The following is a 24,440-nucleotide window of genomic DNA, read 5'->3' on the forward strand; positions in this document are numbered from 1 at the left end:
GGGCTCAGGAGCATTAGGTGCAGCCAGGCTGAGCCCAAAGAGCCAGAGGTGTGAGGCTGCTGCCGGCACAGTTCTTTCAGCCCCGCATGTCTTTCTTCTCACTGTCTGCTGCTGTCCCTGGTCCGTACTGAGTCTCTCAGTTGGGGTTCCGACATAGCCTGCCATCCTTTGTTATTCAGTAAATCAACAAATATCCACTGAAGGGTGAGGGTTCGGAACAGATCTAGGTGCCAAATGGCCTGGTTTCAATCCTGGCTTTGCCAGTAACTGTCTTGGCAACCCTGAGTGATATGCTGAACACCTGAACCACCCTTTTTCTCACTTCTAAAATGAAGGTAATAATCACACCTACCCCACTGTGTTAATGTGAGCATTGTGTACAGTGCTGGTGTGATCAGTGCATGTTAGGTGTTATTATTTCTCCAGCCTTCCATGTTCTGGGTGCTGTGTGAGGTTCTAGCGAGATGTGGTTGATGCCCCAGGTGAAGCTGACTCACTGTCCTTACCCAAACTTGTCCACTGTGTTATGCCATCAGGACTCACTGTCCTTGCCTTCAGGTCATGATGGCAGTGTGAATAATGGAGTTGAGGTAGTTTATTTGCATGTCTCTAAAAACTCTCCAGAGGCAAGGCCTTTATCAGAAGGATGGACTCCATGGAGAGGAGAGTGTGGTGGCAGTGGGATGCAGTGTGTGGGTATGCAGGTTACAAGACCCCTGAAAAACTCAATTGTAAAGTCAGAGGCCACTTTGTCTTCCTTCAGGGAAGGATGGACCCGTGTCTCTAGATACCTGAGGGTGTAGATGTCTGAAATCCATAAGGTAAACTTTTCATGGACTAATGTTTCCTCTACCCTGCAGTATACAACCCTGTTTGCACATTAAATGCTCACACCTAGAACCTGGTCTTTTCCTCAAGTTACAGCTCCTATAAATCCTTGCTTTTTGCCTGCTGATGCTTTCTTCCCCACCTCCACCCCCACTCCACTTTCTGCAACCTTCTGCCCCACCACCCCCAGTTACCCTCCTCCAGCTAGGGTACCGTGTTTTCTGCTGCGAAACCCATAATTTCATCTGAAAAGACCCACTCACATGCCAACACAGCATTCTTGGAAAGGACTGGTGGCTGGCAGAGACCCTGAGAGTGCACCCACTCCCCAGCAGGTACGGAGCTGCAAGGAAGGATGAGCAAGGGAGCTGCCATCACAGGCAGGCAGGAGCTGGCTTCCTAGTTAGAGCTTTGTTTCCAGTAAACACTCGAGAAGTTTCCTTACCAAGCACCTCCCTGCCAACTGACAATGTGTTCCCACAGCTGGGCCACAGTTTGTCCTATGTGTCAGGACAGGAGTTGGTAGGACCTGCTTGGCCATTAGTGGATTTGGAGCATGTAACTAGATTAGTACATGTTTAATAAAGATGACAGGTTGGGTTCAGAGATGTGGAATTACCTTCTTTCCCCAGGCCAGATTAAAGAGAAACAGGAAAAGGCAAAAATTTCAGCTCTCTGTGAGATGGTCTGACATGTACGTGGATACCTGTGGCTAAAGCTAAGATCTGAAACAAACCTTTTGCATTTTAAAAATTGTACTTCTCCCAGAAGTCTAGTGGCAATGCTACCTGATATAGAAGCCAAACCAATACATACATATAGATGCTCTTTTATGTGTGTATGCATAAAAGTGCCATTTCTTTTTGTGAAAAGTTTGGAAACTGCAGAAAAACATAAAGAAAAAAAACTACCTGCAATCTCACCACTCAAAAATTAGTGTTTTCATTTCTTTCTATTTCCTTCATCTTTGTCTATGTGTGTGTGTGTGTGTGTGTGTGTGTGTATTACCAAATTTACAGCATGTATGGGCAATTTAACAGCCTATATATTTTTCTTAATAAGTCATGAGCATTTCCCTATGTTAATGAATATTTTCTTAATATGACTTTTAATAAGTGCCTAATACTTCATGCCACCGATTTGCTCTAGTTTATTTAATCATTCCCTGCCATAGGACTTTAAAATGTTATTTGTCATTGATAGTAGGCAATGAATATTCTTTTACAATGTATTAGCTAACTTAACCACTTTTTAAATGGAGCCTTTCCACTTGATTGGGATTTAGAGATAGTGAGAGATTCAGTGCTTCTTTTAAGAGCTCCAGTTCAGCCCCTATGTGGTAAGTGATGCAATTAACAGCCAATGATAGTGTCTGGGTATTACCACATAGAGAGGATTCTGAACTCCTCAACGGGTGAGGAAAATAACTCCCAAGAATATTTGCATTCTGAAAACTAAGGCAAATAGTGTGTACTTCACAAATAATTTAGAACGATACTGAGGCACATCATTTAGGGTTTTGTGCTGTGAACTGTAGGCTGGTGCTCCTGGTGTTTTACAGACGGTTGAGCCGGTTTTTGTGTGGATCCCAGACCCAGGCTCATGGATCCAGGTCCCCACCCAAATGGGGCTTGTCTACCCTCTCAGGAGAGTAGATGATATTCAGAAGAGTTATCAATTAAAAGAACAAAATGAATTCTAGCACTAAACTGAAAATTAAGGTTTTATTTCTGACACTGCTAAGAAAATTAGTGTAAGCTCCAAATGACAAATGAGAGAAGCGTACATAAACATACAGACATGACTGAGTGCAAGGAGTAATTTTAAAGTCAAGCACACCTTACTTGGGCTTTAGTCTCAGTGTCCCTGCCTCCCGTGAGATACAGTTTTGCACTTTCTGGTGTGTTGATCGAAAATAAACAGAGGGCAAGTTTAGGGACACTGATGAAAAACGCCAGGAACCCAGAGGGTGGACAGAATTTCCTTCTAGTTTCCCTGGAAGACAGAAGAGGAGAGTCAGGAGCCTCCTTTGCTCAAGGAACTTCAGTTCCTACTGATGTGTCAGCAGGATTAAAGGTGAGAAAACGGGAAGGAACCGAGATTCACCCTTAGTAGGTCAACCTCCTCTTATGAGTTCTGTGAGTTTACTCAGAAACCATAGCGCTTCCAAGACGGGTGTGGTTGTTGTTGTTGTTTAGAATATTAAACATTCTGCAATGACTTCCACGGTCCTGGTTTCTGCTCACCACACAAGAGCTCAGGACAGGGAGAGGTATGAACGTACCAGCCAGAGCTGGCACCAGCCTTGGTGCACCCACCGTCTGTGATGCTGGCCTTCCTCAAGGATTCTCTGCTCGGCTCTCCCTGGTTCTCTTGGGACAGTCCTGAAATGCCACGAAGGGCAATCACTATCTGTTCAGACACACTGCTCAAGCCAGAGCCGCACTTACTAGGCTGTGGCATTTCTTTGAGGAAATGTGTAGGAAGATGACAAAGAAGAAAAGTAGGTGGAAAGTGAGAAGGAAGGAAAAGGGGGTTGAGGGGCAGAAAAGACAGCAGCAGGAAGATGCCCACCAGCCCTTCCAAATCCACCAAGCAGACAGAAGAGCAGTGCTTTCACCATCCCGTACTGCCCAGCAAACTCCAGTAATGAAATCTGCCTTCACTGAAGCTGTGTTTGTGGTGAAACACAATATACACACTTAGTGAAAACTTTAGCCAAAAATAAGGTTCTCAGATTCAAATCAAAAAGTTCAGGTGTTAATCTTCAAATAAAATATTAGTAGGCTTCCTAGGGGAAACTATATGTGTGTGTATTATATGTGTATTATACATACATATACATATGTATATATGTGTGTATACATATGTATATATGTGTGTATACATATATTCACACACACACACATATATATTCATATTCAAACACAGCACCCACAATAAAGTGAAGTGTGTTCTAATCATTCAACCTCAGAAGTCTTCCCAGCTCTGCTGGAAATGACCTTCTCCATTCCCTCCCTTCTCTCTCTGGGGTCTAATTGGTAGGAATCATCCCTAGTAGCGTGTCCACTGCCTCCTGTTCCAGCGTCACCTCCCTCCCTGCTGGCCTGCACATCGTGCCCAGAGGGACTCTGGGATCAAAGGTCAGACGATAGCCCAGCTGCTCACCCTGGAGGCAGATGCCTTGTTAGTTTGTAGCCACCCGTAACTGGGCATTGTAATCAAACCACCAAGAAGGTTACACTCCTCACCCTTCTGCCTTTAAATCTAATTTAGGACATCACAAAATTTCAGAACTTCAGAGAACCACACCTCAGTGTAAATCCCGTCCTAATTCACACAAAGGAAAAGTTAAACTGTGAAGAAAAGTTGACCTCAAAAGGGAAAGGCTTTCACATTTTCTGTTCCTTATAGAAATACTATAGGATCTTCCTGAAGCAGTGTGTCTGCAGCCCTTGGCTGTATGGTGTCAGAGCCAGAGAGGCCACGCGGTCTCTGGGCAGCAGCCTGCCTGTAAACATGTGGAGAGTCACTGGGGACTTGGAAGTGGTCCCTCGCCAGGCATATGGTAGCCAGTCTCTGAAAGCTCTGCAGGTTCCCCTGAAAAGACTCACCAGCCTTGGAATGATTAATGGTTTTTCTCAGATTTCCATTTACTTGATTATTTTTTCCAAGAAAATTCGATTTGCCTCTGACTTCCCAACCCTGACATTGGCGTTGTGGAGGAGATTTGTGACTGTGATGCTCAGCATCACCATCGTTTTTATTACGTCAGCTTCCCCATGAGATTACAGAGTGGCTTTCTCTGGGCAATTTCCAGACTGTTCAGTGTATGCTGATGAGCTACTTATGTTTATGAGGCTTTCAGAATCTAATTTTCACAGGCAGTTTCTTTCCATGCCAACTTTGAGAATGATGGCTTAGAATGATGAGAAAGATCTACAATTGCAGTCTGTGTATTCCTGCACTACGTAGGTATAATTCCTGCTTCCTCACGCCACATAACACACATACCCACAAACACGAGCATAGTATGTCTCATAGCTCTAAGCTTACATATTGTTCCTCACTATTTTACACACCAGCATTCAAATTGCTCCTTCTGATAAGAACAGAATAATTGTTGGCCTGGTTATGTTGAATAAATGGTTTTTATTAACAGATTGAATTCAGCTAACTCTACCATTCATTAAAAATTCTAAGTAATTAGAATTTTTATTGATAATTTCACTTCCCATTTATCATGTCATCCTTTCTGCCTGCAATGCAAATTCCACATGTTTTTAAGCCCATCTCAATTCCTATTTCTTGGTGACTTATCCTAAGATCAGACCAAAGCAATTAACCATCTTCTCCATATTCCCACAGTATTTATCATTGTAAACATTCTGAACCCCCAAGTTGTGATAGGTCTGTCTCCTTAACTCAGGTCTAAGTGCCTTAAGGGAGGTAATGTATATGTGTGTTTTACAGAACCTAATGCACTGATGAGCCTATGTAGGTGGGTGCATTTGTAATACATGTACCCATGTGTTACATGTACCCAACTGATAAGTAAAATACTTATCAGTTGATGAATGAACTGACTTAGAATTCCCAGCAACTTCAGATAGCCCTGCGAATCTCTTTGGCCTGGTTAGGTAAGAGTTGCAAACACTTCTTCTGTATATTATCTGTAGCTAATCTTGAAATGAACACCTTTCATTCCAGTTCACTTTAAGATGTGTACATAAATCTCGTAGACTGTGAAAGTTAGAATGGAGGTGGTAGGGATCACCTCATCCAGCTTTATTATTTTATAAATTTTAATTTGGTGTATATTTTCTGGCCTAATTGTTGTGTGACTGCATACATTTTCAAAGGCAATACATCTCAAACTTTAGTAAGCAACAGAATCAAAGGGAGAGCTTTTTAAAAAATATTTTATTTATTTATCTTTAGAGGGGAAGGGAAGGAGAGAGGAAGAGAAACATCAATGTATGGTTGCTTCTCGTGCCTCCCCTGCTGGGAACTGGCCCCTGCTGGGAACTGGCCTGCAAACCAGGCATGTGCCCTGACTGGGAATCGAACCGCAATCGTCTGGTTCTCAGGCCCACGCTCAATCCACTGAGCTACACCAGCCAGGGAAAGGGAGAGCTTTTTAAAGCACGGACTGCTGGGCTCCACCCTAGAGTTTAAGATGGGGTAGGTGTGAGGTAGGGCCTGAGAATTCACATTTCTAGTAAGCTCCCAGGTGCTGCCGGTGCTGCCAGTCTGTGGACAACACTTTCAGGAACTGCTGCCTACTCTCCATCCCAGTCTAGGTCAGGTGCAGCCCTGGGCTTCTATAGCACCTGAGGACCAATCCTTGTCATAGTTTTTATCACACTGTATTTTAATATATTTTACATGCCTCTCCGTCTTATTATTCATTCTTGAATTCTGTTGTCCAGAACAAAGTCTACCATATAGTAGGTGCTCAATAAATACTTGATAAATGGAGATTGGTGGAGGCTGATAAATCCCAATTAAATTTTACTGAACTGAGGTGTCATGAGACCTTAGTCTAAATGTTGAACTTTGTCACTTTTCAACCCAAAGAGAAAAATATACAATTAGTAATTTCAAGGCTCTGGTTCATAAGAAATCACATTCATTTGGAGAATGCACAGAAGATAGGTGAACTGACAACTAGCTACTCCTAACTTCTCCATCCAAGTCCATGTGCTAGGCAGTGCAGTGTATTGGGAGCATATTCGATCATAGCCCAGTCCCTGTCCTCAAGGGGCACACTGCCCATTGAGGAGATAGCATATGACTAAAGAGGATAACCCACAAAGATTGGTCCTCTCAGTAAGGGAGAAGACTTGGGTTGGATTAGGGGCTTGCACAAAATTGAAAAATTGTGATTATCTGAGAGGTACCTCAGACAGAAGGCTGTATAGACTAAAAGCTAGAGAGTCTGACCCTTTGTGCCTTTGGAACCACTACTTTTTAGGTGTGTTAGCTCCAGAAGTTATTTGTGCCTCAATTTTTTATCTGTAAAATAGGGATTAGAGTATCAGAAACTGGCATCTACCAACTACTCAGTAAGAGATAACTATTAATATTATCATCATTATCATTAGTCATACCATTTTCTATTTAAAGGACCTCAAATTCTGTGTTGATCAGGTATCACGCATTAGCAATTCAGAAGACTGAGTTCCTGGAATATTTATCATGTATGGCATATGCAAGAAGGCGGTGAAGAAAAGGAATTGGATTTTTTTGTTTTGGGAAGGAAGGAAATATTTAACATTTACTAAGATCTCATAGTATGCCCAGTAAACCTTGTGAAATTTGACTTTAATAATAATTAAATGTCTCTCTTTCTCATTTATCCAATTGCATCCCATCCATTCTCATGACCTAATTTACCACTACAAAGGTCAAAAAGACTCTAAAATTTTAATGTTATCATTAGCAATGTAAACTCAGCAGGTGAAAATTATGATCGTGAGTGCTTTGTAGCACAGAAAAATAAGAAATATCATACTGAGAAATAGCCTGGGAAAATAACACGCCAAGAGCACCATAATACAATTAATCTTCACCAGCAATAGAGTCAGTATCATACACAATAAATCAAACTGACTAATTCTGGATGCACATAAATACATTTAAAAGTATTTCACTTTATTTTCTTCTGTTTGCTGCTCCATTTTTATTGGTAGAGGAGATTTTTCATGTCAGTACTTTTCCAGGTTAAGAAGGGAATGAGCTTGCATAGATGTGGCTATGTGGATCACATTTTCAATAGTGATGAGAAACATACAATGTTTTTGAGGTGAAGTGTATTTTTTCATTTGGTAACATCTATAGTGGCATATAGAAAAACTAAAAATAAAAATACTAAAACCTACACTTTAAATTATGAGTGGAGTTACTGGAACACAAAGGAATTTTTTCTCATATTTAGATCATTTTTATTTACTATGGCTGTCATTGGAACTATGCCAAAAGAAAGGAATTTGATTGTCATATTAAGACCCCAGTTTAAGTGTGGCAAGAACTGTGATATCCATAATTAAGTGATAATCCAGGCAACACTGATGCTCTTAGTATTTAATAGGAATGGTTACAAAATTGAAATTACTCTTTCTCATCAAAGTCTTTGTTCTCTCATTAAGAGTATATGTGGGAACCATCCAAGTTCTCCAAATAGGAACTAAACCATAATATATACATATATGCATGTGTGTGCACATATACAACACATATACACACATGTATATACCAAGGTCTGTCCAGCAAAAGTCCCACCATTGTTAATATAACAAGAACAGTTTGTATGATCCTGATGTAACCTGGCAGCCAAGCAGAGTGGATTGGAATGTGAATGTGTGAACACTAATGACTTCACTGCACTAGTCAGTGAAGGCAGTAGACTCCATTGAGTGGGCGTGTGTACTGTGTGGCCATCACATTCAAAATGACTCAGTGAAAAGAGCAACAAATCTGCATCAAACTTTGTGTTAAGCTTGAACATTCCTCCATGGAAACTATTCAGCCGATTCAGAAGGCTTTCAGGGACAATGCAGTGAATGCAGCACAAATAAAAGTGTGGCACAAACCCTTCAAAGATGGTCGAGAATCGGTTCAAAGTTATCCATATTCTGGAAGGCCTGCAACAAGCAGAGCCCCTGAGAATGTTGAACATGTATGGACTGCAGTCGAGAAAGATTGGTGACTGACAGTGTGAGAACTAGAAACTGATCGGGGGGTTGACACAGGGTTTTGGCATGAAACGTGTTGGGCAACATTTGTTCCATGGCTTCCGCTACCAGAGTAGAAAGAACATTGTGCTGCAGTTGCTAATGACCTGATTCAAATCACAACCAATGAACCAGATTTCCTCAAGAAAGTCATAACTTTGAAGGGGACTGAGGTATCATTGTTCTATGCACAATGTTTCTTGTATCTTTCATATTCAATGAATGTCTCTATTTTTCATAGTGTGTGGCTGGATACTTTATGGACAGACCTTGGTATATATTATTATGTTATTATATGCATGTGTGTGGGAGGAGGATTATATATGAAATACAGGGTGGAGCAAAAGTAAGTCGACAGTTTATCCTTGTATTATTTATTAATTATTATATTATTTTCCATATGAACAACTATAAACTGTATAAAAGGTGAATATTTAAGTGTTAATAGTGCTTATATCTGGGTAATAGAATTTCAGTTAATTTTATTTTCATTTTATATTTTATAAATTTTCCACATTGAACATGTATATATATGATATTTCTAATGGGAAAACCAAGGAAGGTTGTTATTAAGAATTAAAGTGAACTAAAGAATTGTCTTAAATTTTGGAAAAGAAAGAAAGGGAAAAAGTTTATGAGCTTATATTATGGTCTCTGAAAAAGTTAATTTTTAAATTAAAAACATATTGAAAGCATTAATAATAGATACAGATTCAAAATTAACTTTTGTACCTTATTTAATCTAAGATAATAAAGAAATTATGTTGCTTTAAAATGACACAACAGCAAATGCATTTAGGGACCAAAAGGATGTAAAATATCCAAACTGACTGCATTGTTTTTTTCATTGCCCACCGTATAGACTCCTCATAGACCTAATAAATCACCACAGGCCGAGGGTACTGACCAAACCCATGAGGCCAGTCAGTTTCACCTACAATATTTATCCTCTCTACGAAGTAACAGATTCATTTGATGTAATTCAACAAATATTACCAACGGTCTAAGATGAGTTCTTTCAAAAAATACTGTTTGCAGATTTAGTATGTGGGGACTATGCTAAGTACAGAGGACATTGTTCCTATGTGTAGAAATGATTACAGGTAGAGCCATCACATAAAGTCCAGGCAGGGACACTTTTGGAAGTGATAGGAATGACAGGTGTACACTGGGACCATGCAGGATAGGGAGAGACAGAAGCTGGGCTGCAGAGTCACTCCCAGCCCAGACTTTCTCCTGACCCGGGCCCCGTATTTCCAGCTGCCTTCCCAAGACCCCACATCCAGTATTTCTAAAGTATTGGAGCCAGCACTTCTCATTCTTTATGATCTTTAAATCTGGTATCATTATTCTGCTAGGCATCAGACTTGTTTAAATTTTTTGAAAACTCACTTCCCTTTTCTCTGCTTCACATGCACAGGATTGGTCCATTGTTCCTTTAGAATGGCTCCTGCACCCCTCTTTTCCCTCTTTTTCTCTCTACCTAGTGGTTCTGCTTTACTACCACATGCATAAGCCCCCTGCCTGAGCCTGTTCACCTGCTTGGCCAGTCCTGCACATGGCCCACACTTGTTCTTTGGAGCGCTGCTTTGACCTCGGCTTTCCTCCACCAGCATCTTCCAGCCAGAGCACGTGTGCTGCCTCTTCCTCATTCCCAGAACTCTGCCTTTGAAATCCTTCCCTGTGGCACACCCCATGGTTACAAGTCACACTCATACAAAGGAAATCTGTCACCACCTAACAGCAGCAGCCAGCCAGTCCCCTGTCTCTAGCAAAACAGCTCCTCAGCCAGGCTTCCTGCCTTGCTCACCTTTGTAGTCTTAACTGTGAGAGTCACTACTCATTGGTCCTGCCTGGAGCCCCTACTGGCCCCCAATTGGCCAGGAATGTGGGCATCCCTCAGGAAAGGACTCAGTTCCAGTGCTCAATAGATACTTTCAATCAACTTGACAAAGATGATGATAGGTACCAGGAGTGCAATTAAGAGGGGCAGCCTAGCACAGTGGTTAAAACTCTGGAGCGAGAAAGCATTGGTTCAAGTCCCAAGTCTGCTTCTTAAATAGTTATGTGAGCTTCAGCAAGTCATTAACCTCACTATGCCTCAATTTCCTCATCTTTAAAATGGGAAAGCAACAGTATTGACATCATAGGGCTGTAATCAGGATTCAATAATGTCATATTTGTAAAGTTCTTATAATACTGCCTATACATACTAAGCACTATGTAAGTGTTTATTAAATACAAGGATGACCTAAAAGGAAGGCTATCAGGAGAAATGCTGTATCCAGATATCTATAGCACCTAAACCACACCTGTCTTTCTTGAAAGGCTCCTTTTTAGGACCTATAACTAGTTCTCCCTATTTTAATCATATCAGTTGGAAATCTTAGAAAACACAGTTCTTGGACTTATCTAAGAATGTAATGAATGAACTCCATGGCCAGCAGTTAAACCCCAATGAGGTAGAACATCTTAGCATGTAAAATACGGTGGTTTTGTAATACATTGCTGAATCTTGTCTGAGGGCAGGAGTCCCATAGGTCTGCTTTCAAATTGTCTCTCTGAGGCTGAAGCCTGTTGGGGCCTCTTTTTTCCCCTCGTGCAGACCCTGGACATCAAAGGCTTCTGGGGAAAGGGCACAGGTGGGTGGGGCCCATAGCTCTCTGCACTGGTGCTAAAACTGATACTAGCGGGGCCTTGGGACTTCTGACCCACAGAAAATTCCCAAGATCCTGTTTGCTCCTGGGGATTGACAAATTCTTACTTTCCCTTGAACCATAAGAAATTTTGAAGCATCTCAGTCACTCATTCTCATCGGTCCTTTTCTCATCCATTTGGTTTTTTATTGTCCCCACCCTGCCTCCTCTTCCCTTTCTAATTCTTATTGGCATTAAAATCCAGGATAAGTGCATTTTCAAGTTAGCTGCCCGTATCAAGTTAATGGGCTCATGCTGAAGGGAAGCTCCAACTCAGGGTAGAGGCCACAGAGCAACCATGGAATTTCAGAACAAAAAGATACTGTAGATCATATGTTTCTACAAACAGAAATAAGAAAACAAAGGTACACAGCAAGTCAGTAGCAATTAAAACCAGTATGCTGTGTCCAAATCCATCATTTGTTTACTATTTCAGGCCATTTTTTGGTGGGTCACTCCATTTATCAGCCACTGAGCACCTGCTACATGCTTGTCACTGGCTAGTCACTAAGGAATAGCTTGAAGGTTATTGGAGACTGGTATATCACTTGACGGATTGCTTGTGGTACTTTGGGAAAAAAAAGAAAAAAACATTGAGTAAAGGATATTAAAATAGCTGACTGGTATCTTGAGTGTGGACTACAGAGACCCTGGTTTCATGGAGTGTAATATTTGAGTAGGGTCTAGAACCAAACAGCAAAACAAGGCCATGGAACAAGGAAAGCAGAGAAGGAATGAGAGCCTTGTGGTGTGGTATTGGCAGAGTGGGAGGTGACATGGTCAGTCTTTACCGTGCAGATCTTGATAACCGTCCCACTCGCCTTGCGAGCACTGATAGCTCTAAGGCTGCCAGCCTGTGGAGGGCCACAGGGAAAGTCACATTGTGGTGGGCTCCCTATTCAGCATGTGTGTGTAGGGGAGTGTCATTCAGTGTGTTATTCAATGAAGTAGTCAGCCACTCTGTGCTTACATATAGCTCTTCAAAATGGAATCTGCCTGTCTTTCGCTTCTTTTTTTTTTTTAAATTTTAAGAATAACAGCCCTGGCTGGTGTGGCTCAGTGGACTGAGTGCCAGCCTGTGAACCAAAGTGTCACTGGTTCTATTCCCAGTCTGGAGCACACGCCTGGGTTGCAGGCCAGGTCCCCAGTAGGGGCCACAAGAGAGGGAACCATGCACTAATGTCTCTCTCCCTCTCTTTCACCCTCCCTCCCCCTCTCTAAAACAAATAAATAAAATCTTAAAAAATAAAATAAATTTTAAGGATAGCAGTATAACAACATTGCCACAGAACATGTAGAAAATAGAAAAAAATATGCACTATTTGGGCACTACCAGAGTTAGTTTATATATTTTTGCATACATATTTTTATATGATTGCAGTCAGAGTTTTATACATAATTTTCACATGGATGCAGAACCCCAAGTATGTATTATGCACATGTTCCATATCCAGTCAGTTCTGAGAATAATAAAAGTGAATAATAATGGTAATAATGATGCCACAATATATTCATAGATGTTTATAATTTTTAGAAGCAATGTCTCACATATGACATTTGGTCCTCAGAGAAACCCCAGAGAACTCAGGGCAACAGGCACAGGTTATTATCCCTGTCTTAACATAAGAGGAAGTTAAGTGATGCCCTGCCTACAGTTATGCAGCACATAAATAATGGTGACAGAATTAGAACACAGTTGCACTCAGCCATGCCTCTTCACCTTGTCAGGTAAATGACTGCCCTAAAGGAGTTGCTGGTTTTGTTGAAGAAACAAACACCGGTGAAAGCCAATTCTGTCTAAATGTGTAAGTGATCAACTGTCACATAAATGACATAGGAAATGTGATGAAATAAGGAAACCTTGCAAGTAGCTTGGAACAAATGCCTCTGAAAAATATGGGACTTGTATTATGTGTAAAAATGTAATTAGGGAGTGGTGAAGAAAAGGGAAGAGAGGGCTTGCTCAAGGTCAGCCAGTTCTTAATGGAAGAGCCAAGGCTAAAGAATGCTCTCCTACCACCTCATGCCCTTCTCTCATTGTCAGTTTGATCTGGCCAGTAGTAAATTCAAGCAGACAAGCCCAATGATCAGGTGATGATAAGAAACAGAATTTAAAAATGCAATGATATCCTGGCTGATGTAGGTTAGTGGATTGAGCACGGGCCTGCGAAACAAAGGGTCACCAGTTCAATTCCCAGTCAGGGCATATGCCTGGGTTGCAGGCCAGGTCCCCAGTAGGAAACACATGAGACACAACCACACATTGATGTTTCTCTCCCACTCATTCTCCTTCCCATCCCCTCTCTCTAAAATAAGTAAATAAAATATTTTTTAAAAGTGCAGTGATAGTTGAGCCCATGGAAGTGAAAGAACTCTGATAAAATGGAAAAGGAAAGAGTGATGACTGAACTTGGGCAAGTAGAAAAGTTAGAGTACAAGGAGAAGAAAATTACCTTCTCTGTGTATGCTGGGCCAGCAGAAGGAATGGAGAAGCCAGTGAGTACTAAACAAAAAATTAGGAGGAAAAAGACCAGGATATCTTATGTAACAGAAGCAAGTGAGCCAGATGGTGTAAAAGTTGCTGATGTCAAAGAAGTCAAATGTCACATGGTAAGAGGGTTGAGAAAATGTAGGAAGTCACTGAAACTCTTTCAAAGGATAGTTTCATGGTGTGAGTGCTGAGAAAGCTGAGATTTTAATAGTGAGGCAATGTACACAGATTTGTATATTCAAGGAGCTTTTCAGTAAAATAAAACAGCACCAAAGTTAAGAGGGCCACAAGAATAATGAAATGAGGGGAATAATGAAAGGATTTTATAAACTGGGAAAGCCATTATTCTTTGTTCTTAGGTGCTTGGGTGGGTAGAGGTAGACAAAGAAAAACAACAACAACAAAGTATAATTCTAGCTCAGTAAATTATTGAAAAAGAACCTTTCTAAATGGATAAATTACTTTGATCATTTCTCAACGATAAGGTAATTGATGAGGAGTCTTTGAGGGGAAATTTCTGCCTTCAAGTAGCTATTTAGGAAGTCCAAAAAAAGAAGGCCATGATATCTAATAATAACCATTCTGATTATTATTAAAAACCTTCTAAGTGTCACAGAAATTATGGTTAAAGGTAAGAGAGAAGATTATTAGATAATTTTGTCCATTTCCCTGCCAAGTGCAGAATTGTCATTTATTGTGCCTTTTCGAATCTGGGGTAATTTTTACTCTGTCAAGTGAATGATATTCTTACTACTTCCCTTAGAATACTATCTCATAATCCTATTGACCTCACTGTGAGGAAACTCTTGATGCCCATCCTAAAGTCCTCTCCGTCTGTATTCTTTGCATGGTATTAACAATTTGTTTAGTAACTTCCCTTACCTTCCAACCCTATCCACTGTCATCCATGTCCAATGTGCAACTCTAGGCATTTGGAACATCTTCTCCTGAACATCTAGTAGACACAGCATTCTTTGCAGCATGTTACATTTATTGGTAAAGGATTTTAAAGGGGTAAGTGAAAAACAATCTTCATAACTGTGTTTCTAATAATGAAATATTCCATTCTTAGGTTCCTTCCATTGTCTAAATGTTTGGAGTGGGATGAAGTAATAAAAACAGTAACATTTTCTTTATTGATTTTAGAGAGAGGAATGATGATTCATTGTTCCATTTATTTATTTATTCATTGGTTGATTATTTTTAAAATTGATTTCAGAGAGAGATAAACATCAATTTGTTGTTCCATTTGTTTTTGCATTCATTGGTTGTTTCTTGTATGTGCCCTGACCAGGTATCAAACCTGCAACCTTGGTATATTGAGACAATGCTCTAACCAACTGAGTACTTGGCCAGGGGAGGACAATGAATATTTTAGGAAAGCGGCAAAACCTTGCTAACTCATGATCCAATGTCCCAGTAAAATATGTTGCCCAATTACTAAATAGATAGTTGGAACATCCTCAGTAGAGAATATGAAACTCTTGAGATAGGACTTAAGAATTGACCCATTTTTTTTACAGAGTTAAAGATGAAGCATAAACTGGTTATATCCTCTTGAAAATGTACTACCTTATTGTTTAATATTATGGTCAATTTGTCCCTACTGTGATGAGTTATTCTCATAATAATTTTAGGCAACAGTTCATTTGAGGTTTTATCATGTGCTAACAGACAGCTGCCCTGGCTTCACCAGATTTATCCTTAGGGATCTTACAGCCTGGTCACACAGAGAGGGGTCCAGATGGAAGCCTACATGTGTGGGGGTTATATTACAGGAGAGAAACACTGAGCTTGGAATATTCACCTTTTATATCAGGCAGTAAGCAAGCCTTTTCTTTGTCCCAGAAGAAGATGCCAAGGTACAAACAGAAACCTAATAAACACCCATAAAAACAGTTGTCAGGGACTTGCTAAGTTATATAACTTGTACATCCTACCTTCTCCCAAATATCTTGACAAGATGTCAGAGAAACCTTAAGTTTAACATTTCCAAAATTGAACACACCATCTTTTCCCATATTTGCTTCTTTCTTTACTTCCCTGTTCACCAAAGCATCTACTTATTTTTAACATTTCCCTCATTCATCCAGTCATCAGGTACTTTGTAGCTCCACTGTTTGAATATCCCTTATGTTTTACACACCACTGACTTGGTTTGGACCCTCATCATGAAAAGGTAGAACAAATAGACTCTTGCAGGAGGTGCCAACCTGGCATCCCTACCCCCAGTTTCACTTGGCTCCAAAACAATAAAATCTAAAATTCAGAGTCATTTGTGTAACTTTTCTACTGAACACTGTTCATTAGGTAAGCCTTCCAAATAAAATCCAAACTTCCTGTTATGATCTAAGTACTTCTTCCAGCTCCATCTACTGACATTTCCTATAAGCTTTCTTATAGATCTTTTATGAGAATTGCTTGCTAGCCCCTGAGTAGGCATGTGATATATGTTTGTGGCATAAATATTTACTGAGTGGTTGAAAGTAAAAACAGACTTAGCTTAAATGCAACAAGAGTTTGGTTAGAGGAGTTATTTAGTTACAGATTTTCTCTATGTACAGTATTTTCTTCACCTTACTAGTCATGATGATGGAACTCTTTTGACAAACATTGGTAGACAATTTAGATTCACAGGCACTAGTACAAACATGGAAAGAGAGAACGGGTATTACTTATATCTACTCTGTGCTTTGTAGACTACCCCAAACTCATAGCTTACCAAAAATCATAGTTTTCTTCTTTAGCCTGATTATAAATACAGACAAGTCTAATTAACTTGATTTTTTCTAAGGAACCCATGATTAATGAATCTCTAAAACACCACTCCCCTTTTTTTAATGGAGGAAAAATATAAAAGCACAGCCCATCAAAGGGCTATCTAAAATCCCCATCCTGTCTTCTAGCCCTTAAAACACCCTGTATTGACTTTAAATTTTGTCTCTAGCAAAATGTGTGACATAAGGGTTCACCATCGCATGAACTCTGTGATTTTGTCAGCTAGTCTGAGTTCTAAGTTATTCCTGAGGCAGGCTTGGGCTTCAGGGCATGTAGCAATAACTTTTTTGAGTAATCATAAGTTGGTCCACTTCACTAAATGATGTTGTAAACCCAAGTTTCTAGTTAATATGCTTGGACACACCTTTGACTATGATGGAAACAATAGTTACCCTTTTGGAGATTCTTGAGGTCAGTTTGTAATCTGCACTCTTTGGAGCCTGCCTGATTAGCTTCATTAGGTACACTACCATGTCCCAGCACAGTCCCTGTCCCCACTAGAGGAGTTAGAAAAGCACCTTCGTCTCCACCCTGAACACAACTCACAGTAGAAGGCTGACGCATCTGCCAAGCCTCAGTCTCTATCAGGCCCAGGCCCCCGGGCCTCCCTGTTGTGGAGCCTGGCAAAGAGGTGTGTCTACCCCACAGTCACTGTCGATGCCCACATGAGAGCATGCCACTGATAGTCAGGAGAGCACAGGCTGCAATAGTCCATCTTAATTTCTACCTCTTATCTCTCTATCCTCATTTGCCCAACCCTAAAATATCGTCAAAGTAGCCATCTTTGTTTGGTAGGCCCTTGTAGGCATTATTATTCAATAGGATTTGTTGGGGCCAGCTCTGAGTCCCCCTTTCTTTATGACTCCAGCTTTTGATAGGGGGACAGGTGCCTAACACCACTTCAGTGGCCTCAATCTATTCCTCTCTTGCCATTTCACCCTGGCTCTTGATGTGCTGCTAGCTCGTTGGTCCATTTCCCTCCCTAAACCTGGATCTTCAATTGTGTGATGGCCCCAAGACACCACTCAATTTTGGCAATTAATGTGAGCCTATTGTCTGCTAAACTCTTCCCAGTAATTTCATTTGTCCTGAATTATCATCCAGGCTGTGATCTGATCACCCTTTCTTGAAGATACTATTTCCACTCAGCCCTAGGGTTCATTACTGTTATTTCTCTTAAGTGATACAGTCATTACCCTAGTTAATATTTTTCCATCCTCTTTCCTCCTAAACCTCTGCTAGGAGAGCTTTACAGAGCCCAGAGCCATGTCCCTAGGGGACCTATTTTTCCTTAGGGCATGCCAGTAAGAGAACTTAGCAAGCTCCTTGAATCCACTAGCCCAGTGAGATGAAATGTCTACACAGCCTTCTCTGCTCTAATGGACACAGTCTAATCGCAAAACACCATAAGAATTTCACCACACAAGGAATTCCTATTCCCTTCCATCTAACCCTCTTTATAAAATATGTTATTCCCATCTACATAAACCTTTGGATTTGTTTGGTTTTAAAGTTCTTGAGTGTATTTCTGCTGGGGCTGGTTTGCAAGATCCCTTTTTGGAAGTATAAGAGTATTTTTCTCCTATAATGACATGTCCAGCTGGCTCCAGACTCTTCTTAGACCATTCCCTAAGCCTTTCCTGACATCTGTCCTCATTGGCATACTCCTACCATCAGCCTCAGGCCTCAGTTGGTACCTCTAGTCAACCAAAACCTTTTGTCTGACCTACTATCATAACACTATGGTTCCCCCAATTCTTCACCTTACTTATTTTCACCTCTCATTGAGACTTGACTATTCATTCTTCAACAGGTAAGTGTAACCTTTAGAGGAGCCTCCAAAATGCTCACTAAATGTTGCTTTTCCAACTGAAATTTTTTCAGGAGAAACTTCTTTCCTGGCAATTTTTAATTATCCCTGATTTACAGAGTAGAAGATCATGAGTTAAAGTCAGCTCATAGATCTATTTTTATTGGCATGCACTAAGGGCTTTTTTTTTCTTCTCTTTTTTATTTAAATGCCTTCACATGGGACTTGTGTTCTTTACATGTTCAATATTACTTCCAATGGCCTCCTGTATTCCTTTACATGGCCAATTTTGTTAATTTGTAGTAACTAGGTAGATACCCTATAACCAGTTTCAGTCCTGGTACCACCTACAAAACCATTTTCCCAACCTTTCAAAGTTTTTCTTTGTCTCTACCCACCTACCCTCTGTCCTCTGGCAGAGTCCCCACCATTAACTCTTTGCTACAGTGCTAATTCCTCTTGAGACCTATCTAAGAAATTCTCCCGAACAAGATTCAACTATCCTAATGATTCCACTGCCCCATATATGCAGGTCTCTGATTGTTAAATTTGACCTTCTGTTAAATCACTGTTCCATTTTGAGGTCTAATATCAAGTCCAGAAGGATGTGAGTTAAAATATCCAACCTTTGGTTTTTAAATTAAGAAAAAAAGACTATAGAAAGAACTAAAAATGGTCCAACCTCAGTGTTTCATGTGTTACTGGTTTGTTGTATAATTCTTCACATTTAATTTCCAAAGAAAAGAATTTCCCAACCTTTGCTTTATCTGCTGTTTGCAGTTGTGCATACGGATATCTACCTCTTCCACTTATACACCCCGAACAACTCTATCTTACCTTCCCAATAGTCCTTGTTTCCCCCAACACACAATTTACTAGCATAGTATCATAAATCAGCCTGTGTACGCTTTTCAGAAAAAAAAAAAATTATATTTTAAATAAAACATGCTAAAGTAACTATAGTCAAATGCAGAATTTGCTAACAGTTTAATCAGAATACGGACAAAAATATATGATAATTTGCACCAAATTTGTAACTTTTGCAGAGAATTAGTTGGTTTGCTGAGAGCTGTAGCTAGGAGTGTAATTTTTGAATTATATATTTTCTACTGTTGGGCAAATAGATCAACTACTTGTAAAAGTTGATCTTCAGTTATAAATGTAAGTGATTACCTCTTTTTTAGAGTTTAAGAGATCTGGTGACTTTAATTGAAATCTACATAAATACCTATATGCTGTTTATTTTTTAACTTTATAGGAAATCAATGTGTTGACAGTCGCATTAGTCAACCAAGACCGAGAAAACAGTATTGAGAAAAGAAGTCAAGGCTTAAAATCAGAAAAAGAAGCTCTGCTTATTGGTAAGGAAATTCTGTTTACCTCATGTGTTGTTAAATTATTCTTAGGTAATTCACTTAAATAATATTTAATTAATTCAACTCCAACTTGTTAATAATTTAAACAGCTTCACCTTCTGGTCAGAGGTGAGATTAACTTTGTCAAGATTCTATTATGTACATTTCAAGTTAGGAATGTACAGATCATTGAGAGTTTTGCTCATCTGTAGCCATGTCTATTAGTTGTTTGTCCAACATAAAACTTAGTACAAGAAAATAGATTAATTTGCATCTCATGTGTTATGAATCTGAACTTCAAAATTTGAACACATCACTTTCAACTAGAGGCCAGGCTGGATCCAGTCCAAAAGTCCCAAACCAAGCCAGACTCCCAGGCTCAAGAGAGACCACATCCTGAGGCTGGACTTGTAATGCTTTTGTAGGGGAGGAATAAAATTTCCTCTACTCTCGAGCTTCTTCTGGCTGGTCTAATAATCAAATAGACAAGAGACAAATTAGCAAGAGAAAATAATTAAATTTAATTCATGCATATAAATGGGAATTATACATACATAAGAGAGTCAGAGATAGATGTTGAAGTGGTAGGTTGTCATATATGTCATTGAACTAGTCTTAGACTTGTTAACAGTTCAGTTCAGGTAAAAGTTGTGTCTCATTTTAGGCAGTGGTGATGCAGGCAGGCTCCCAAAGTTAAGCCTAGGGTGTGAGCAATAAGAGGCACTTCTATGGAAACAAAAGAACAAAGGTTAATGTTTGGAGAAGACTAATCTCAGTTTCTGAGTTCTGAAAGCAGGCAATCAAGTTTTCTAGATGTCTGTCTCAAGTCATCTTCATGTGGAGTGAAGGCGGGCAGTGACAGTCTGATAGATTCTCCTGGTCTACAGTTTGATGTCCCTGGTGATCTTTCTGCAGCAGGAGCAAAGCTTGTACATAGATAAGCTATTGTGGTGATTTCTCTGAAGTCTACAGAGAAATCTGTATCCAGTCTACATCAAGTTGTCCCACTTTAACATGTATGGCCTTGGGAAACAAGCAGTTTTAGTTCCCAGTGATTGCAAGTCAATGGGTGGGAAAATGTTAGTTTGGAGGGCTACAGACAAATATTTATGAAAACTAGAAAAATTCAGGATCCAATTCAGTTTGTAGTAATATTTTTTTAAGCTGAAAGACAATAAACAGCACTAGGACCTAATATCCACAAAGGTATACTATAGCTTCTATCAAAATGATTTTCTCTCTAAAATGACCCTTATTTTTATCAAAGATAGCCAAAATAAAACTAATTTATTTGCAAAATAAGTCATTTCAATAAACTTGGCCTGATTATTTATATAAGTCCAGGAAGAATAATAACCACATAGGCTCTTTTAAATTTGCTTTGGTGAAATTTTTCATGAGGAGTATTCAGATTGACATTTTAAAGTTCTATTGAGGCTGAGAAGCCAAGCTGCATACTTGCCATAAGATTTTGCCTGCAGTACCTATAGATTTGGGGTTAATTTTTCTCTACTCAAGGTCCGCAATATATCCTGCAGTTACTTCTGTCTTTGCATCTTCCAGTAAGCAACCTTTGTTCCTTACCTGGAAAGACTACTGTGAACCAAGGCAAGCAAGGTAACAGGCTGTTTTTCCAAGGAATTTCCTTTATTCCTTATAGCTTTCTGGTCATATCTGAAGCTCATACATTTCTCTGTCAAACATGACCTTCTAATCAAAGCCTTGTAATATATTTAGTTTTCAGTTGTGTCCTATTATAAAGAGAAGAAATTCCTATTGAACTTATGTAAATAAACATATAATCATGAAAATGAAAGTACACAATTATTGAGTTTTTTACTCAATTATTGAGTAAAAGTCTGGAAGGATTAATTAGAGAGAAAAATAAATACATGTTTCAATACTGCTTACAAAGGTGTAAAGAAGAAAAATTTCTTGTATCTGGAAGACAAGATTTTAAAAATCAGCACTATTTCAAATAAAAAGTCATAAAACTGTAACCCTTCTCATCAGTTCATTCAGTCCAATGGAATTAAACTTTGTTTGCAGGAATCTAGTTTCACCATTAGCTCTCTAAACCTCACCTGATAATTGAGGATGATACAGTCAGTGATAATTCCTAGAAGTTTGCAGGGTTGTCCATGAAGGGTCATATGTTTGCTCATTAAACTGGGTGCCTTGATCCCTAGAGATTTTTGAAGATATACTCCTAGTGGGAAAACACTTTTTCTAATAGTTCTTTTGCCACTGTGAGGCCACCAGCCTTGTGGCAGAGGAAAACTCTGATTCAAATAGGAAAACATACACACAACAAGAACATATTGTTAACCTACACAAACTGACAGTTGAGTGAAGTCTAGCTCAAATGTACCATGGTGAATGAAGGAATGCAAACACTGAAAAATGCCGGGGAACCAGGAAAAGCCACACAGCTGTCCTTGGGTTCCCATAGCCCCAGTTATTCAGTTAATTTACATTCACTATTTACCCATCTTAATTTCTCTGATTCAGGAGCAGATTGTTGCCATGTTACAAGGACATCAGGATGGCAAAGTCTGACAATAATGGGTCATTTATGCAAAAAAAGAATATACTTCATCTACATGTGCCATAATCTGATGCTGAGGTTCATTTGTTTAGTGTATCCCTCAATTTCGATGACAGATATTTTAAGTCAGGATATCTCACATTTCCAGCAGTTTTACACATATTTCTTTTTTTATTGATTGAGTGATTGATTTTTTATTGTTGTTCAAGTATAGTTGTCTCCATTTTCCTGCCACCGCTTTCTCCCACCCCAACCACCTCTACCTCCCACATTCAATTCTACCACCCTTTGACTTTGCCCATGGGTCCTTTATACATGTTCCTTGATGACCCTTCTCCCTCATTCCCCCATTACCCTCCTCCCCTCTCCCCTCTGGTTACTGTCAGTTTGTTCTTTACTTCGATGTCTCTGCCTGTATTTTGCTTGCTTGTTTTGTTGATTGGGTTCCACTTATAGGTGAGATCATATAGTATTTGTCTTTCACCACCTGGCTTATTTTACTTAGCATAATGATCTCTAGTTCCATCTATGCTGTCTCAGATAACATGAACTAAATTTAATAAAGCCAGGTAGAACAAATGTATGATTTAAAGCTAATGATTCTAAAGATATGCATACTTATCCAAACTATACTCGAAAAACAATTTTCTTTTTTAAATTATATTTTATAAATTATGTTATTACAGTTATCCCAATTTCCCCCCTTTGTCCCCTTCCACCCAGCACCCCCAACTCTCTCAGGCAATCCAAACACCATTGTTTATGTTCATGGGCCATGGGTATGAGTTTCCTGGCTACTCCATTTTTATATCCCCACAGCTGTTCTGTAACTACTATCTGTACTTCTTAATCTCCTCACCTTTTCACCCATTCCTCCACAATCCTCTTCCATTTGGCAAATATCAAAATGCTCCCCATATCTATCATTCCATCTCTGTTCTCCTTGTTTGCTAAGTTTGTTTTTTAGATTCAGTTGTTGATAGATAATATATTTATTGCCATTTTATTGTTCATAGTTTTGATCTGTTTCTTAAATAAGTCCCTTAAATATTTCATATAATGATGGTTTGGTGATGATGAACTCCTTTAGATTTTTCTTCTCTGGGAAGCTCTTTATCAGCCCTTTGACTCTAAATAATAGTCTTGNTGCCGTCTCAGATAACATGAACTAAATTTAATAAAGCCAGGTAGAACAAATGTATGATTTAAAGCTAATGATTCTAAAGATATGCATACTTATCCAAACTATACTCAAAAAACAATTTTCTTTTTTAAATTATATTTTATAAATTATGCTATTACAGTTATCCCAATTTCCCCCCTTTGTCCCCTTCCACCCAGCACCCCCAACTCTCTCAGGCAATCCAAACACCATTGTTTATGTTCATGGGCCATGGGTATGAGTTTCCTGGCTACTCCATTTTTACATCCCCACAGCTGTTCTGTAACTACTATCTGTACTTCTTAATCTCCTCACCTTTTCACCCATTCCTCCACAATCCTCTTCCATCTGGCAAATATCAAAATGCTCCCCATATCTATCATTCCGTCTCTGTTCTCCTTGTTTGCTAAGTTTGTTTTTTAGATTCAGTTGTTGATAGATAATATATTTATTGCCATTTTATTGTTCATAGTTTTGATCTGTTTCTTAAATAAGTCCCTTAAATATTTCATATAATGATGGTTTGGTGATGATGAACTCCTTTAGATTTTTCTTCTCTGGGAAGCTCTTTATCAGCCCTTTGACTCTAAATAATAGTCTTGCTGGGTAGAGCAATCTTAGCTGTAGGTCTCTTCCTTCTTTTCATGACTTTGAATATTTTTTGCCAGTCCCTTCTAGCCTGTGAAGTTTCTTTTTAGAAATCAGCTAAGTCTTATGGGAACTCCCCTGTAGGTAACTAACTGCTTTTCTCTTGCTGCATTAAAGATCCTCTCTTTATCTTTAACCTTTGGCATTTTAATTATGATGTATCTTAGAGTTGGCCTCTTTGCATCCATCTTGTTTGGGACTCTCTGTGCTTTCTGAACTTGCATGTCTATTTCCCTCACCAAATTAGGAAAGTTTTCTTTCACTATTTTTTCAAATAGACTTCCAAATTCTTGGTCTTTCTCTTCTTCTGGCACCCATATGAGGTGAATGTTGGATGTCTTAAAGTTGTTCCAGAGGCTGTTTATACTATCCTCATTTTTTTAAATTC

The 24,440-nt window shown here is 39.4% G+C and overlaps 1 protein-coding gene across 1 annotated transcript in view; it reads left to right on the top strand.

Moving 5' to 3' along the window:
* The window catches only part of ENOX1 (ecto-NOX disulfide-thiol exchanger 1), a 285,256-nt gene that overhangs the window by 218,130 nt on the left and 42,686 nt on the right, over positions 1 to 24,440 (top strand). Inside the window, exon 13 of the mRNA XM_037060071.1 lies at positions 19,598 to 19,700. Coding sequence (XP_036915966.1) covers positions 19,598 to 19,700 — 103 coding nt within the window. The remainder of the gene's footprint in view (positions 1 to 19,597; positions 19,701 to 24,440) is intronic.

This window comes from Sturnira hondurensis, unplaced genomic scaffold (genome assembly GCF_014824575.4).
Source record: "Sturnira hondurensis isolate 20B ecotype Veracruz unplaced genomic scaffold, ASM1482457v3 Scaffold0001074, whole genome shotgun sequence".
Taxonomy (NCBI): Eukaryota; Metazoa; Chordata; class Mammalia; order Chiroptera; family Phyllostomidae; genus Sturnira; species Sturnira hondurensis.